Genomic DNA, 16,137 nt, shown 5'->3' with positions numbered 1-16,137 from the left:
ATGGTAGCTTAAATAGCAGGAAATTCACCTCATACCTTGCAGTTATGCATAACTATTGTCAGAATCAAACCATTGTACTGCATGAAGCTTATATTTTTATCATATTTTTCCTAAAAAATAAACCTCATTTGCAAAAAAATAAAAGGACACAAAGCAATATGGCCATTGCAAAAGTCAGATCTTTGCTTGTATACATAAAATTGCATCAATTGTCTGAGGCCTTCATGGCGCACCAATCCCTGAGAAGATTTTTTTACAAGCTGTCTGACGAGCTATCACTGTGGGGTGTTTAGGGCCGTTTGGAGCACGGTGGGCAGCGTGCAGAAATTGAAGTCGCATTCAAATATAGTGCTTCTTGTTCGTTTAGAGATAAATAATGGCTAGCAGAGCTGTCCAAAGTTCAGTTCGTCACGTCAAGCCATTAATATCGCACAACAGGGAAGAAGCGAAGTCAAGAGTGTTCGGGCTGTACAAAGCATGGTATAGACAAATGCCATACATAGGTAAAGATGGATAATTAATGACAGATGATGGTACCAAATCACACTTGTGTATTCTTCATGAACCGATTATGCTTATACAACAACTTTGCTGCTGCATGTTGGCAGATCATTGGCAGTTGATCATTACCACATCATTGTTTGGTTGTGACATTACATTGAATCATTTAACTGTTGTTGTTGTTAAAATGCTTTAGAAGGTGTGCAGATTTTGTGAGAAATTAATTGTGTTTGGTTTGAATGATCTGCCTCAAACTTGTGTTTTCTGTTTTAGTGATGGACTATGATATTCCCAAGTCTGTTGAACAATGCCGGGCTAAGCTGCGAGAGAAGTTTGAACAGAACCGCCATGTGAAGGACATCCGTGTAATTGATGCACTGGTGGTGAAGGTTGGTATCAGTTATTTTTTGTCACAAATATCCTCTGAAGCTCATACTAATGGATTCTTCAGGTATCCTTGTACCTTATAATAGAGGTCATTTGACAAGCTACCACAATAGAAGTTTGCCAATGTTTATTGTAAACTCTTTGTATAAGTATGTTATGGGCAATAAGAGAGTCTTCATAATCTAGACAGCCTGTAAGTATGAGAGAATGAAGGTTCTTTATTAAATATATGCAAGCAGGGAAGCATAGGCACCTAGGTATTTTTCCTGAGACTTTGGGAATGGTGCGTTAAAGATCCCTGTGCACTCAAATAAACATGCTTCACATCAGCATTCTCTATTCTTTAATGGCAAAAGAAAAATGTACCCTAGATTGGTAGAAATAAAATAGTGCAAGTAAAAGACTCCTTTGAACTATTTGCTGTAAGCCCATTGATACCCGACCAAAACATGTCCTGTGACTAAAAATGGTGACAAATTTTGGAGCATTTTGCACTTGAGATGTGTAAGTAATGAACCTTGATAATATTTTGTTCCCTGGCCAAAATTTCCCAGTAGCTTGAGATTGGTGCATGCAAATTATGTGTTCATCATGAATTTTGTGCATGCCATAGGTGGTGACACAATTGAACTGCATGGCCCATACCTGAATGAGAATTGAATGAAAATGGGATAAAAAGTGGCATGTACTTGACAACATCTACAAGAAAGACATGTCCAAACCAGACTTGTTTGGATGCAAGTCTGGCAGTCAATTCCAATCCTGACAAACAGCACACTGCTGATTCCAGTTCCGGTTCCAGGTAACACATTCCGATCTTGAGAAGATTTTGATTCAGACACAAGTTGCATCATGATTCAGGGCTTGAATCTGATGCAGCCATGCCTTCACCATCTGTTTGGGATGCAAACTGTATGTTAGGCTACAAGTATCCTGCTTTGTACATCAAATTTGGTAATTATGGTGATGTTATAGTGGGTCACATATCACAGCTGTCACAATGAGTCATGTAATACTACTAGTAAGACATAAGTGACATACAAGAAGACTCCTATTTAGCCTTTTGCGGACTATGTTGGACGGATCGTGATGGTCGGGGCACCCACATCACTGGTGTGATTAACATGATTTAAGAAGGCATTAAGCATATGCCTTCTCCGATTAGGCAACCATTTCTTTTGCGGCATGAAGGAAAACTGGATGGCGCTGCAGAAGGTTACAAATTACTGATCAGTTCATGTAAATATTTTGAGTCATGCGTAGGATTGCCGTTACGAATTTGACCCGAAACACTCACATTAGTAAGCGTTTGAGGAGGGTTCACGCTCATTCGCGTCATTCGTTTCGCAGATGTTGATAACTTGAAGTGGTGCTTGAACGGAAACCGATCCCTTCACTAGCCCAAATTTTACGCTCCAAGGCATCGTTTAAATAGCTGGTCATGCTTCCGAGATAGTTGCTTGCATTGTTGCCCCCCGGTCACGTGACCAGTAGTATTGGTTCATTTAAGTGCGTATCCCGTGGATGTTTTTTTTTCAAATTGTTTGCCCGTCATAATTTGGCCACAAGACTCATGCGTTATGCCATAATGCGTGAGTGCTCTGGCATACGGTGTGCCTATATGGGCGCAAGGACCACGTGATCAAAGTCCATTCGTTTTTCGATGCCAAGCGACCTCTCTCTGTATCCCCAGGGCCAGCAGGAGTTGAAGGAGACTGTGAACATCTGGAAGCAGAAGCACCATCTCATGTCTTACTACTTCAAGGAGTCCCAGGATCCCAAGCCTAAGGACTTCCTCTCCAAGTTCTTGTCTGGTCATTAGAACGTCATGGTATGTTATAAGCTCAGAGAATGTATGTAAATAGATGAATCATATAAAATGGAAGATATATTGATGAACACGGAAGCGGTGGGTATCGTGACTTTACGCACGGCCGGCATCGGCTACCCGAGATCGGATGTCTATACAACCCTGCGAACAAGATGGGCAGCCATCAAACTTATCACATTTCGCAACAGGTATACAACGGCAGTTATGACTTGGGCGCAGCAGCAAAGTGCGTACGCCGCGCAACACAGCGCGTTGCTGTGTCACCACCACAACCGATCAGCACTCTAATCAAGAACACCGCGAACCATACGTTCATGTGAACAGATTTCATCAAACCATCCGGATTACCGTAGCAGTACTTGGCAAACGCAATCGAAACAAGCCGCTGGTCTTTCATCCGTGCCGTCCGGTCCGCCGCACCGCCCTGCGCCGCCATCGGTCAGTCCCAGCCGGTGGTGACTACAGTCAAGGCGACGGCACACATCAGCACCAGCACCAGCAGCGCTGTCGGCACCACCAGCCAGAGCGGCGACGGGAACCACAGCCGCAGCGCGTGCCTTTCCTCCACGAACGGCAGGCCCAGCAGCCAGAACAGCACGTAGGCCGACAGCAGGGCCGCCAGCGTCAGCACCACCCTGCTGAACGCCTGGTCGTGGCCCAGCAGCATGGCGCTGGCCGCTGCGCTGACGAGAGCTGGCGCCGGCTGGTGACGACTGCTGAGTCTGCTGGCGCCGGCTGGTGACGACTGACTGGCGCCGGCGTGTGACGACGGGTACCGGCTCGGTCAGTCGGCTGGTGATAATTGGCCCTGGGTGTTGGGTTGGTCAACGTTGGCTCAGGGCGCCGGATCCGCCACAGCTGGGTGCTGGGCGGTCAAAGCCGACGGTGGCCGTCAAGTCGGTGAGAGTCGACGCCCGTTGGGAGCGTGCCTCGAAAAGCGCATTGCAATGACCCGTCACCGCCGCGACGGAGGATCTGTGGAAGGGGAGGATATGTTAGGCTTGGGGAGCCACAGCCGTGCGAACGCGTAGGAGTGCCTTCGCGGCGGAACTTACCTAGACAACCGAGAAATACGGCACGGTGCCAGCGGAACAGTTGCTCTTGTCGGTAAACCGAGCCGAGTGAATCTGAGCTTCGGTTGGCCCCGCATCGCGTACCCAAAGTGTCGCGGCCTGATCGGGGAACAAGTCACACGTTCGGACGCGAGATCATCGAAGCCTTCTTGGAGCGCTCGCGCGAGCGGGCGGCAGCGTCCAACCTTCTGCGCGTTTGTGCATAGATGCACGCTATATTTGAACGATATCCTTCAGGCATTCAAGTGCAGCACAGTCTTGTTGGCTTCTCGCTGGAGCACTACAGCAAAGAGATAGCTGGTGTTGGCGACTTTCACTTTATTCACCGTCCGTGGCATTGCTCTAACGCAGGGCTGCCTTCGTCACACATGACACCACACTGTTATCGGTTGAAAAAACATCCCGAGGCCCGGGGGCACCGCCGGACGCCGCCATAACAATGCCTTTCACCACAGCTTTATGTCGAGCATCACCTGCAGTCGTCAGCGCGCCGCGCTGGCATCTGTAGCGTCACGGTCGTCCGTAGTCCGCTCAGCCATAGCCGAGCCTTGGCCGACGTCGGCCGTGTCCTTGGACGCATCCCTGCTCACCTGGCCGACGCCGGCGCCAGCCCCAGCCTCAGCCTCAGCACCGTTAACCACTTGCATCTCTGCCGTTACTCCGGACTCACGACGCTCGCACGCAGCTTCTTCCTCCACTCTTTCCGCAGCCTCTTCTTCCTCCCCTCTTTCCGCAGCCTCTTCTTCCTCCTCGTCCTCGCCCTCGGAGGACGTGTAGCGCGGTAGATCATCTTCCGCTGCCGCCGCCGCCTTCTCCTCCTGCGCCTTCGCCAGGTACGCCTGCTGCGCGGCCACAACGGCAGCGCCATCTGCGCATGCGGCGTACGCCCGTAACAGTTCATCGTTAAGCGCCTCGAACTGGCGGCCCCACTTAAACTTGCTGAGATAGAGGCGCGCCTCGCGCTCGAACCCTGTGATGAACATGGTGGCGGCCAGCGCCTCGACGCAGGACAGCTTACAGGGCCGGCCGTAATTAACGGGGTTTGCGGCCACGAGGAACGGCAGCAATCGCGGGTGCCCAGCGCGCAGGCGGCCAAACGGCACCTCCGCCAGGCGCGCCCACGAGCAGTCCACCACGGCCACGCCGAAGTCGGCGACGGCGGTGCGGTCGGCCGGCGAAACGCACTTCTTGCCGACGGGCGTCAGCACCACACCGCCGAATCGCTGGCCCACGCGGAGCAGGCGCACCAGGCTATGGCGCACCAGTCTACGGCCCGAGCATGCCTTCGGGTTACAGTGGCCGAGGTCCCACATGGCAACGGGAAATGGCGCCACGTCCACACGGTCTGCCTCCGAATCGCTGCTGCTGCCATCGGACGACGAATCGGTGAGGGTGAGCTTCGCGGCTTCATCAGAGGGGGCGGTGCTGTCGGAACGGCCCGCAAGATCGTGCTTGGCGTCGTGGGCTGTTTTACGGCCGTGTTTGCTGCCGGTGCTGGAGGATTTGCCCCCACCACGGCGCGGTTTTCCCATGTCAGTCTGCGTGCTTTGCTTTCTGTATACAGAAGAAAAGGACTGAAAGGTAGATAATGATAACCTGACAATAACACTTATAAATACCATATGGAAGGCAATACATGTTTTTGGGGGGAAAATAACAGCAGACTAGACAAACATGTATGTTGCAAATGATGTTACAAGTTGTTTCAATATCATTCAAAGCCTTTTGTTATTACCTGCAAATGTCAGTACAAACATTGAATTGGACATGACTCACACATGCACTGTCTTGTGCATTGTTCATCCAGTTTAAACATACTCTAGTGTGGTGCAAATAGGCCAAAACTATGTGACAAAACACCAAAACATGACATATATGTGTTTCAGGGAACAATTTGCTATTATGCTGTTATATGTGGTCAAAAACATAAGTGGTCAAGTTCTCCAAGAAATCACTTGGGTTGTGCCTTCTCCCCACTCAAACCCTATCACAGTAACTGGGAGTTGCTATTGTCATAATGTCAAAGGTGGTTAGCAAAATGAAAACTGGTCAAAGTTTTGGGATGCATCATCCATGCCATAAGCATGTTGCTTTGCAATGTTTATTGTGTGAAGGCTTGTGAAAAATGTGTCAAAGCTAGCAAGGACTTTACCACAAGCCCTAGTTCTTTGGGCTAAAAGCATATACCAAAATACAGATTCCTAGTAATACTTAGCCTTTCAATAGCCAACAACTACCCCCAATTTTTGGAAAATCATTCCTGCATCTGCTTCATGAAAAGGGGGCAAAGGTAAAAATGTATTTTAATGGTTCTTTGAAGCATGTTTGAGTTTAAAAATATGAATGCAGTATTGTTAACTTGCATAAGATGTTTGGAGAGAAATGCTGCCATATGATTTCCCTGGTGTTTATTCAATATCCATTTCACATGAAAATACCAGCATGGTTTTCAGCATAAAATGTAATAAAAATACAATATTCTTATGTCCATATGAGTCAGAGATCTCTAATTTGCAACAGATAACCATGAAAGATGTTGGCCTTTTTTGTAGACTGACTTATTGTAATCTGTATCTCATCCAAAGATATTCATTGCTCAACATCAAGAACAAGGCAATAATGGGTATGATGTCTACACCTCTATGCATGTCAACAACAATCTATATTTGTATTTTCACTGCTATAATTTATAAATACTGGGAGCAATTGTAATTAGCTGATAGGCATTAGGAACCAGCGAAATTCACACTTCCGTTTCTTCACGTTACAGGTCAACAACACCTGATATGCCGCCTTTCGAGTTCGGAATAAATCCGGGGTCCTCTGAAAAAAATTGCGCAGAACCAAGGCTACATATGTACACAGCGCACAATCAAGGGACCTTACGCGGAACGGCGGAGAATGAGAGAGTAAACATGTGTAAAGTGTGGGTTGCGATCACGGCGCGCTGTTGCGCCAAAAGGGCTGAGCTGCTTATAGATTCAGCTGATTATGGCTTGTGACGTCATACAATATTTCTACAAAACATAGATAGCGTTGACCCGAATGTTTTCTAGCGCAACAACATTTGTCGAAACGTGGATTTGGTAACGGCAACTCAGCGGATGAAATATCACCGAATGGGTAATTAAAAGAGTATGCATAATCGAACCGTGATTTGACGAACGGTGGCAAGCGAGGTGATGAATGCGTCGGCTGGTCTATTTGCAAACGTTGTCGAGTGGTCGCGCCAATTTTTGCGGATGCGTATTAATAGGTCCAGAGTTCATAAAGTCCAGTGGTCAAAAAGTCCAGAATTGCAGCATCCAGCGTTCATAACGTCCAGACATCGTCAAAACCGCTCGACAGAGGAGAATCATAAAGTCCAGCGCTCATTAAGTCCAGTGTTTGTAAATTCCATCGTGCGTGAGACCCACAGGTTGGGATATTGTCCCACTTCCTCGCAATCCTACATCTAATCGTTCGGATACTGCGCGATAGAGGGTTACCGGAGCCGATTTTGCCCGTCTCAGCCGACGAGTGACGTCATGCGGTACAGTACTTCCCAGTTAAACCGCTATGCATGGATGTGGACGACGTTTTGTTTGAGCTCATCAACTTTGCCGCGTCAGGACGCCCCTGGCAGCAGGCGCATTAAATAATTCAAAACTTTGATCTCTGGCTCGTGGCATCGGAAATAGCCGGTTACACGGCAGTCGCTGCACCGTAATCGTGGAAAGCACTTGCCGGGGTGCCCGCTGTTTGGTGTTGTGGGCTGTGGATAGACTTATCCGCGGTATTTTGTTCCGTAATTTAATGTATGTGTCGGTGATGTTTCTCATTTTTTGAAGGAATTGATGACTGATGTGTAAGGCGGACTGATTTGATATCTGCTCCAGGTAGGCGCGCATATAGATCTTCAGGTCCTGGTCTGCTAACCTATATTGTTAATGACCTTATTTGGCTGATTCCCCTCCCTCCCCCAATTGCAAATTCTTTCACACGCTCCTGCAAACGAGACTTATTTAGAATTCCACATGTCTTTACTCTTAAAGAGAGAGGGTGGGGACTGCCCCATCAGCTGAATCCGGATACTACTCTCTGGTGAGACACGTTCGATGGCTCAGCCTACAAACGATTGGTCTCTTCAATCAGGTACGTTTTAAACGGGCGTGGTTTACCAAAATAAGTCGGTTGGCTGTGCGATGAAATTACAACGCAGAGTATCGTAATAAAACGCCAACAAATTGGTTTATCCCCGAATTTGGCTAACTTTTCCACAAATCTGCAGGCTGCAACTCAAGGTACGGCGGAATATGAAACCCATGCAACTGAATAGGGAATTGCACTCCTGGTTGAGAGTAAAAAGGAAGTAAAAGAGCAAATATTGACTACGAATGTATTTAACCGCCTTCCAAACGTTACACAAGACACTACGCACGTGCCGCGCTTAAAGGCACTGTTGATTCACCATATGAACAGCGGAGCCGAGTGTATGTCACTGAGCTGATTTGCGATCTATAAGCTGAATGAATTGGGAAAATCGTGAGCTTGTATCGCCATCCACTTCATCAATATTGACGTGCTTTTCCCTTTGAAGTTTCAGAACCTCTAAAGTATATAATTTGGGGTCCAGCAACACTAGTCTGGAGTTTATCGAGACGGGTGCAGTTTGCGCCGCAGAGGGGCGGTGGTGGCATGGTGGTTTGTGGTTAGGGCTCTCGTCTTTGGACTTTTGTATCCTGGGATGGAGTCCTGGCCACATCACTATGGCATCCCACGTGCCTAATACCTGATAAATACGTAATAGAGGCGTTCCGCCTCGAAATAGCCGTAGCAGCCGGTGAGACGTAAAGCCCCAGTCGGTATTACAGCCCGTCTCGACAAACTGCCGCCGCCCAATTTGCAAACAATGCTTCCGCTCCAATCACCGTATATACGTGGGAATAAAAATGTGCAATCGGCAGGACACGGAGCTTGGACACACACACCAGCCCAGAGGCTGCCCAGCTCGACGGTCCGGCCGGCAGCTACGCTATCGGCGGGCCGGCGGGCGAGAATGTAACCCCGCCACACGCGCGCGGGGCCTGTGCGTGCGGCAGCCCGTCCGCGGTCGAAACGCTGCCAGCTCAGTCGGGCACGCCGCCATCTTCGCGTCAGGGTCCCAGGCCTCTGACTCGGTTTCACTCGGTTCGCTGCGGTACACATTCCGGCGTACCGGACATCCGGACATGTCGTACATCACGGGTTTTCGCTCGTGCTGGACCGGAGCTCCCCCCCCCTCCCCCCTCCTCCTTGACAGGCGTCTTAATGGAAGAGCCTCGTGTCAGTCAGGAACCAGCACCGGACAGGGTCCCTCTGCCCGTTTTCTGTAGGGCCCAAATGTGTCAAACTGGAACCCCTGCTATTCATTAAACCCGCTACGCTTGGGACCTTTTTGGGTCGGTGAGTGGCCCCACGTTGATCCAGGGTCAATCATTCCAGTCAGAAGGCCTTCTGCGTCAAAGAGGGGACCAATGTGTCATCTGCATTAATAGTAACCGACTGGAAATCTGAAAGGGGACGGAAAGGTCCTTCAGCCCCAGTTGGGGAATGCATGGGGCCTCAAATCTCTGCGGAAAACTCTATTGGGGTCTGGCTGTTGAAGGGGGTGGGATGGGGGGGGGGGGGAGAAGGGTGGAGGGTCCAGGAACCCCTGGGAAATGTTCTTTTCGGAAGCGTGAAGTCCAAAAAATTGCCACACTGAATGAGAAGAGCAAAAATATCGCCAAACACAAATTCTGACAATACCTTAGCAGTGTCTAGCACTCCAGGAAGCCCCCCTGGTGAACTCGTGGAGCCCCCACTGGCCGCTCAGTTGGGACTTCCTGGTCGCCATGGGTGCAACCTTTTAAACTATGGACACTAAGGGAACTTGAAAACTGGCTAGGATGCCCTGGTCGCTCAGCGGTCTCATTCACCGCTCAGGTACCTCCAGCAGCGCACACAGGAGATGTACAGGGGCCCGTGCCCCGCCCCCTCCCGCCCAAGGGCTCTGGGGACAGACGATCAAAGACCCGATTCGTGCCTCCGAAGGGCCTGAGGGGCTCGGTGGAGATCGTATTAGGAATCCCAGCCCTGCGGCCCAGGTCCGCATAACCGGTATTATTTGCGCATGACCGATATAACAAAAACTGATGTATGTATACATGAGATCCATGTAAGAACAAGCACGAAATAAATTACGTAAGTTGTTCAGTGCATTAGCGAAGAACATTGCTCACATAAATGAGACAACAGTAGTATTAGCCTTGTTCATGGGAGAAAACGCCAGGAGAATAGAGATATAGTTGGGTCGATATTTCGGCAAGATGCCGTTATCTAAACAGGAGCAGAAGTGAATTTAAAATTCCCTGTCGATGATCCTACTCGATTTTTCAGGTTTTTTTAACAGCAAGCCATAGCTTTTACAAGACACCAACATTCAGGGAATTAAGCAAAGAACGATTGTCCGCCTTTACCACGATACAGTGCTTATCTAAGAATTAGAATGACCGAACATACGTGTACACGCAAACAAATTTAAGCGAATGGGTATCATGCATCACGTTTCATTCCAATATGCAAACAAGTTGAGGTGAACAGAATGCTGCGGGCTCGTCTAGCCCGCCGTACCTCATTTCTATCCAATATTGCTGCTGTTGTTGCATGTTGTACCCCTTACACACTGTTTCTAAGCAATACCGGCTAAAGTTCTTTGGGATAAACCACTGGTGAATGGGTAGCCCATCTGTCTCTCAGGGGCAGGCTGGTAGCGCATTTCAGCAATAATGTTGTGGCTCTGGTGCAAACCAACGCCACTTCCCAGCTGGAACTGCTTCATTGAATGTGCCAGGTCGAAAAAATTCGGCTTGCGGAAATATTTATGCTTAAACCAACCAGCAAAGAACAGCGTTTTCACACCGCCATAGCGTTGCTGCCATATGACTTAATCCCATGATAACGCCGCAGCATCGCTATCCATAATGCAGTAATGCGGGGGCTTGTTAACACACGTACTACAATATCAACTTCGGGTCATGGCTATGGTCATGACCCGATGGGGTCATTCCTCTCCCCCTTTGGTTCAATGAGGTTTGGATCCCTTGAAGAGGCACCAATTCTCATCGTAAAGGGGCAACAATACCTTCATTTCGGAACCACATAACCTATATTTTTGTGAGACACCGAACTGCAGGGACACCATGACGTTCGTGCCGTGCCCTTGACGAAAGCCCGCGTCGGCCCATGAGGTGAGGGAGCACCAAAGCCTTCATTTCGGGGCAACATAGCCTTTATTTTCAAGAAGCACGCAGTTCCACAAAGTACTAGAAAGGGCCCTAGCTCTTTATTCTGAAAGAGCCATTAATTCCAGGGGCAAAACTATGTTGAGCTTTCCGCCCTGATAAAATACCAGGCAAGGTAAGGAGGCACAAAAACCGTCATTGGTGGGCGGCATCATCTTGATTGCCAAACGGTGATAAATGAAAGCGGGCCATTTACAAAGCCCAAAACCATAGTTTTAAAAGGGCGCCAAAGTCCATTGGCATTGCAATCGGTGTGACTCTCACTATGGAAAAATTCTGAATCAGACCGTTCAGGCAAGGGGCATCCTGTCCAGGGAAACAGGCACCAACACCCCCCGTTGTCATTGGGGCTTTACGACCGGTCATCACAATGCCCGTGCCCCTCCATTGACGAAATCCTGCATCGGCCCATTCGGCCAAGCGACACCTTTCTTTCGAACAACCACTGCATTAATTTCCTTGAGACATCAAATGCAAGTGGGCGATTGAAAGAACAGTTGAAGGTGGTCCAAAACTTCCCTTTCAGGGGGCACCGAAATACAAGGGCACCACAATTCCCCTGCCTTGCATTGTTGAAATCCTAGCTCAGCTCCTACGGTGAATAGGCAGCAATAGCCTTCATGTAGGGGCATCATAACGAGTATTTTTATGAGCCCCGAATATAAATTGGAACACCATAATCGGCCCAAACATGTGCTTTAAAGCGATGCAAGATTCCAGGCGCTTAAAATAGCCCCTAAAGCTTTATTTTCACCGGGAACCGAACTGAGCAAGCCCCCCCCCCCCCCCCCCCACCTCCCTCTTAGGCTCCATGGATCCCATCGGTTCTAAAGGCTCTTTTTTGATCCCTTGGGGCCGAAGATCGAGAGCCCGGTTGAAGGGTTCGAGGAGCAGACCAGAGATCGTACAGAGGAATCACAGCCTGAAGGCCGGACCCTAAAATGTAAGAGTAGCTCTAGCACTGATCGGAGACCCGTGCGACCGTGTCTCTATTAGAAGCAATCGACTGAGAACAGCCATATGGAACAGTCCATTCCGTGCTATTCTGGGGCCTAGGGGTATTTTCAGAGCAGAGACAAGACCAAGATCTCTAAATGTCAATTAGAGAGCATCCTACATTCGTCGGGACACCTGTAACAATGAAGGACCCACATTGTTGGCCAGTGACCGCAGTCCCTAGCAGGAGACCATATGTCGGCAATGAGCCCCAGGTCGGCCAAGAGCACATTTACTGAACAGGGACGATGATGGGACCCCGTATGTCAAAAGGTCTATTGTGCTGGTCTGGACCCTCCTGACAATGAAAGGATTCAAGAGAAATGTTAAGAGGGGGTTCTCATGTATAATGAGACAGTGGAGAAGCCTGTGCCAGCAAAGGATACCAGAACCGGACGAGAGATCATCTGTACGATTCCAACCAGGGACCGATAAGGCGAATTAGTGTCTCGATACCAATTATTGGACTTCCTGTGCCAGTAAATAGCCTGTTTGCATTATAGAGGGCAACTGCGCCGATCCGTTGCTAGATGTCTCAGTTTTAGGGCCAGCCGCATCGAGGAGGGAGCCGGTTGTGATGCATCCTTATGAGGGTCCCCGTACGGTCATGGGGCCTATCACTAGACTAAAAGCCGCTGGGGACCCCAGATGGGGCGTAATGACCTTCAGCTGCTGACCAGAACGTTTAACCAGTGCAATTTAGTTGGCTGACCAGTTGATTCTCTGGACGGTTTCAGCAGTTGCAGCACTACGAGCAAGAGCTTTCAGCAGTTGCAGCATTACGGCTTGCGAACAACGTTACGAGTTAGTTGCATGTTTGGTGATGCGGAACCAACATTGCTAATGACATTGAATTCCTCTGTTTGGTTAAGCTTGTTTTGTTCTTGATATTCGTGACGGGTCAATGGAACAACAGCCATCACACATCTGACCTGGCATGACACATAACTAGCCACATCTGTCGGTGGGATCACGTTGTATTATGGTCTTTGTGGACAGATGTTGCGAAACTAAGGGATTTTGATCAATACTGTTAACGGGACCCCATCCGACACGCTTTGTAAAGGGCTATTCAGCACCGTTTTCCGTATTGCCAAAGCGTACTTAGATCTTGCAGCAGCAGGAGGATCGACCTGATTGATCGCATTCGCCATTGTTTTGTCGCATCTCTCCGAGACATTTCGATCAGAGATTTTCACTGCCGCTCTTTCCATGGCTCTGGTTTGCTTAGTTTTTGGGACATCACGGGGATGTTGAGGCCTCCGCTCGTAGGACGATGGCGGAAAAAACGGTCACATGGCGAGAGTTGCGGGGCCTCTGTACACAATCCATCAACAACATACCGGCGTAAAAGCATTGGACTAAAAAAACGTCCAGTTGATAGGCATTTAACTTAAGAGCATTTCGGCATGATGATGCGCAAGTGAATAAAGAACATTTCAGCTCATTGGTGTTCAATTGGCATTCAGCTATCATTTTATCATAATTAATTGCATCATAGAATCACACCATTTTTTTATATAATTCTAGTTAGTATTCAGCTCAGTAGATTTAATTAGCATAGGAATGAGGAACATATTAGCTAATAAATATTTGCCTAGACAGCATTTCGGAAAATGAGCATTCGACTGTAAATAAAGATGCACAAATTTGTTAAGGCTATGCACAGTTGGCTTTCGGTTATTGCAGCTTTTCGTCTGAAGTTGAGTATGCTTCTGAAGAAATAAAGAATGCTTCGACAATAAGCATTGAACTAAACAGAATTTCTAGAAATGGCATTCATATTTAGAACATGCCTGCGACTTGGCAATTGATTACTATGCATTTTGACCCATTAAAATTTTGTCAATTTGACACTCGGGAAAGAAGGCATGTCGGCAGATAACTGTCCAATGTTGCTTCCACACTGTTGCATTACGCCTTTTTGGCAAGGTTATAAAGAGACTCGTCGCCAAAAAACCTTCTGCTGCATCCATCCTGCAAAAAGACATTCGGCTAAATGCGTTTTGGTTATTTGTCCGGTTACCTATAAGTCGCTCTTGCTAGTTTTCGTTTGACGACCTACATTTTAGAAGAATCCATGACTGGTGAGCATGAGCATTTAAAACACAAAAAATATTTGAGAGTTAAGACCGAAAAGGAAAGGGATCCACTTTATATAGCTGGGCAGTCCGGTGTAGTTCTTGTGATTTACGCAATGCGTTAGACAGATGTGTCAAGACATTCAATTGTGTGGGATCACGTTGTATTATGGTCTTTGTGGACAGATGTTGCAAAATTAAGGGATTTTGATCAATGCTGTTTGAACAGAAGTCATCCAATTTTGTCCCGGCCGTCAGCGAATGGCTCAACAGTCTAAACAACAAGCCCCAGTACCGGACACAGCTGCATTCATGCCATGTTCAGCATCTAAGCTGGCCAAAGTCCACCGATGTTGTTGAAATTTTGCTGCGTTGAGTTGATGAAAGGTAGAGTCTAACATTGAAACATTTGTCAAACAGTATGGCATTTAAACACGTACTAAATACACACCTCATCAAACAATCAATATCTTAAACTGAAGCAGCATAAACATGGTCCGCGTCTGAGCAGCTTGGACCGAATGTTGACAGCCCTAAGCAAATTGTCATACCTTACTCATGACTCATGCATCCCCGAGGGGGCGCTGGAACCATCGAGCCGCGGGGCTCGGTCGTCCAAATTTCCTGAACACTTCGCATCGACCCCGGGAGCGCTCACTGAAACAAAGTGGCCAAAAATGGCTATCACACTGCTCCCATTCCGGAGAGTTTCTGTCGACCCTGCTTTTGCACGATAGGCATATCAACTCACCCCAACTTGTGATACAATATACTACACTGGTAGCGTGAATTATATCACTCGAAAGCGCGCCATTCATAGCTATGTTCCTTAAACCTAGTATGTGTTTTCTTAAACGGGTCCGTTACAATATGGAAAGTCCAGTTTATGGAAATAAAATACAGCATGGAAATAAAACTTGTAACACCCAGGACCGGAACATGCTTTAAAAAGTTGACAAAGCCGCATCACGTATGAACGGGCAAACGTCTATGAAAAGTTCGTTACATAACATTGGACATTTTGATGAAGTTGGTGTTTAAGCTCAGTACATGGTTGCACCATTATGGACCATTCACCCTCCTCAGAGATCCGTAGCCAAAGTGGCAGAATGAGGACGGCTGTGAACAGGTGTATCTCTGGCTGCATTTCTAATATTTACCAGTCTTCTGACTTTGCTCCGACCTTTCTGGAATGGCTGTAGCCAGGGTCTTTTTGACAGGTGGCGCTGTCGCGCACACGCGTGTTTTGTAGGTGGCGCTGGGTGAGCTCAGGGTCGCGGCTGCTTGAGTGTTCCCTTCGATAAGTGGAGCAGTTGTGCAGGACGTTTAAACAGAATTGCGACCGGCCATGATTGCATTTTGTGAGACAGTGCCGCCAGATCAGTGTTGTGCGATGCTGGCGTCTGACAGGTCTCCTCCGCCAGTGTTACCCAGCCAAGCAGCACACTGCGGCGTACCCGGGCCCGCCTGCTGGTTGGTTGATCTGTCAGGGCGACGTCAGAGCAGCTGCGATCAAACTGTGATCAATGGTTAGGCATGAGTCCCTGGCATGATCATGTTCGCAGGGGCTGCTCTGCTTACGCTTTGCGGATCTCATGATGATTGCGAATAAAACGGATGGCGTATTGGCGAATGATGCTCCTGGCGCGTCGCCCGTCGCCATGCGTCAGCAGGCGGATCTGATACTGCTGAGCGGCTTTTCTAAAGCAGGTCTGCGACCACCTGGAAAAAATATGAGAACACAGAAGCTGAGCATTGCCCCGAATTTTCACGCTTTTAGATGGTCTGCGAATGTCGGCAGCCGGTAGCCCGCGGGCATGACGGCCTCTGACCTCTAATCTTCTGACCTCTAATCTTCGGCAAGTCTGATAATCATACCGACAACCGAAAAAAGTCAAAATTCGTTGGCTTCGCCGGTTTTTCATAGTCTCATGAGCTCGATTCAGCGTAAGACACCTAAAAAG

General features: G+C 48.3%; 2 protein-coding genes across 4 annotated transcripts; one reads left to right on the top strand and one right to left on the bottom strand.

Moving 5' to 3' along the window:
* Positions 1–274: 274 nt before the first annotated feature.
* LOC119097747 (NADH dehydrogenase [ubiquinone] 1 alpha subcomplex subunit 6) lies at positions 275–2,770 on the top strand. The gene is made up of 3 exons (XM_037220717.1): positions 275–503; positions 775–890; positions 2,582–2,770. Exons 1-3 carry the CDS (start codon positions 377–379, stop codon positions 2,708–2,710), a joined length of 372 nt encoding a protein of 123 aa, XP_037076612.1. The 5' UTR covers positions 275–376; the 3' UTR covers positions 2,711–2,770.
* Positions 2,759–6,739, bottom strand: LOC119097746 (18S rRNA aminocarboxypropyltransferase). 3 transcript variants are annotated; one of them, XR_005094181.1, is made up of 2 exons: positions 6,679–6,723; positions 2,759–3,694 (listed from the first exon to the last, which is right to left on the bottom strand). XR_005094181.1 is itself a non-coding variant. In XM_037220716.1 (2 exons), exon 2 carries the CDS (start codon positions 5,322–5,324, stop codon positions 4,275–4,277), a length of 1,050 nt encoding a protein of 349 aa, XP_037076611.1. In that variant the 5' UTR covers positions 5,325–5,346; positions 6,679–6,739; the 3' UTR covers positions 4,091–4,274. The 3 variants fall into 3 exon arrangements, 1 of the variants encoding a protein (XP_037076611.1); XR_005094182.1 differs by lacking the exon at positions 6,679–6,723 and adding an exon at positions 6,574–6,669; XM_037220716.1 differs by lacking the exon at positions 2,759–3,694 and adding an exon at positions 4,091–5,346 and having other exon boundaries at positions 6,679–6,739.
* Positions 6,740–16,137: the final 9,398 nt, after the last annotated feature.

Source organism: Pollicipes pollicipes, unplaced genomic scaffold (genome assembly GCF_011947565.3).
Source record: "Pollicipes pollicipes isolate AB1234 unplaced genomic scaffold, Ppol_2.1 Scaffold_4323;HRSCAF=5089_pilon_pilon_pilon, whole genome shotgun sequence".
Taxonomy (NCBI): domain Eukaryota; kingdom Metazoa; phylum Arthropoda; class Thecostraca; order Pollicipedomorpha; family Pollicipedidae; genus Pollicipes; species Pollicipes pollicipes.
The sequence above is the reverse complement of the archived record's forward strand: the minus strand, read 5'-3'. Positions and strand labels throughout refer to the sequence as shown.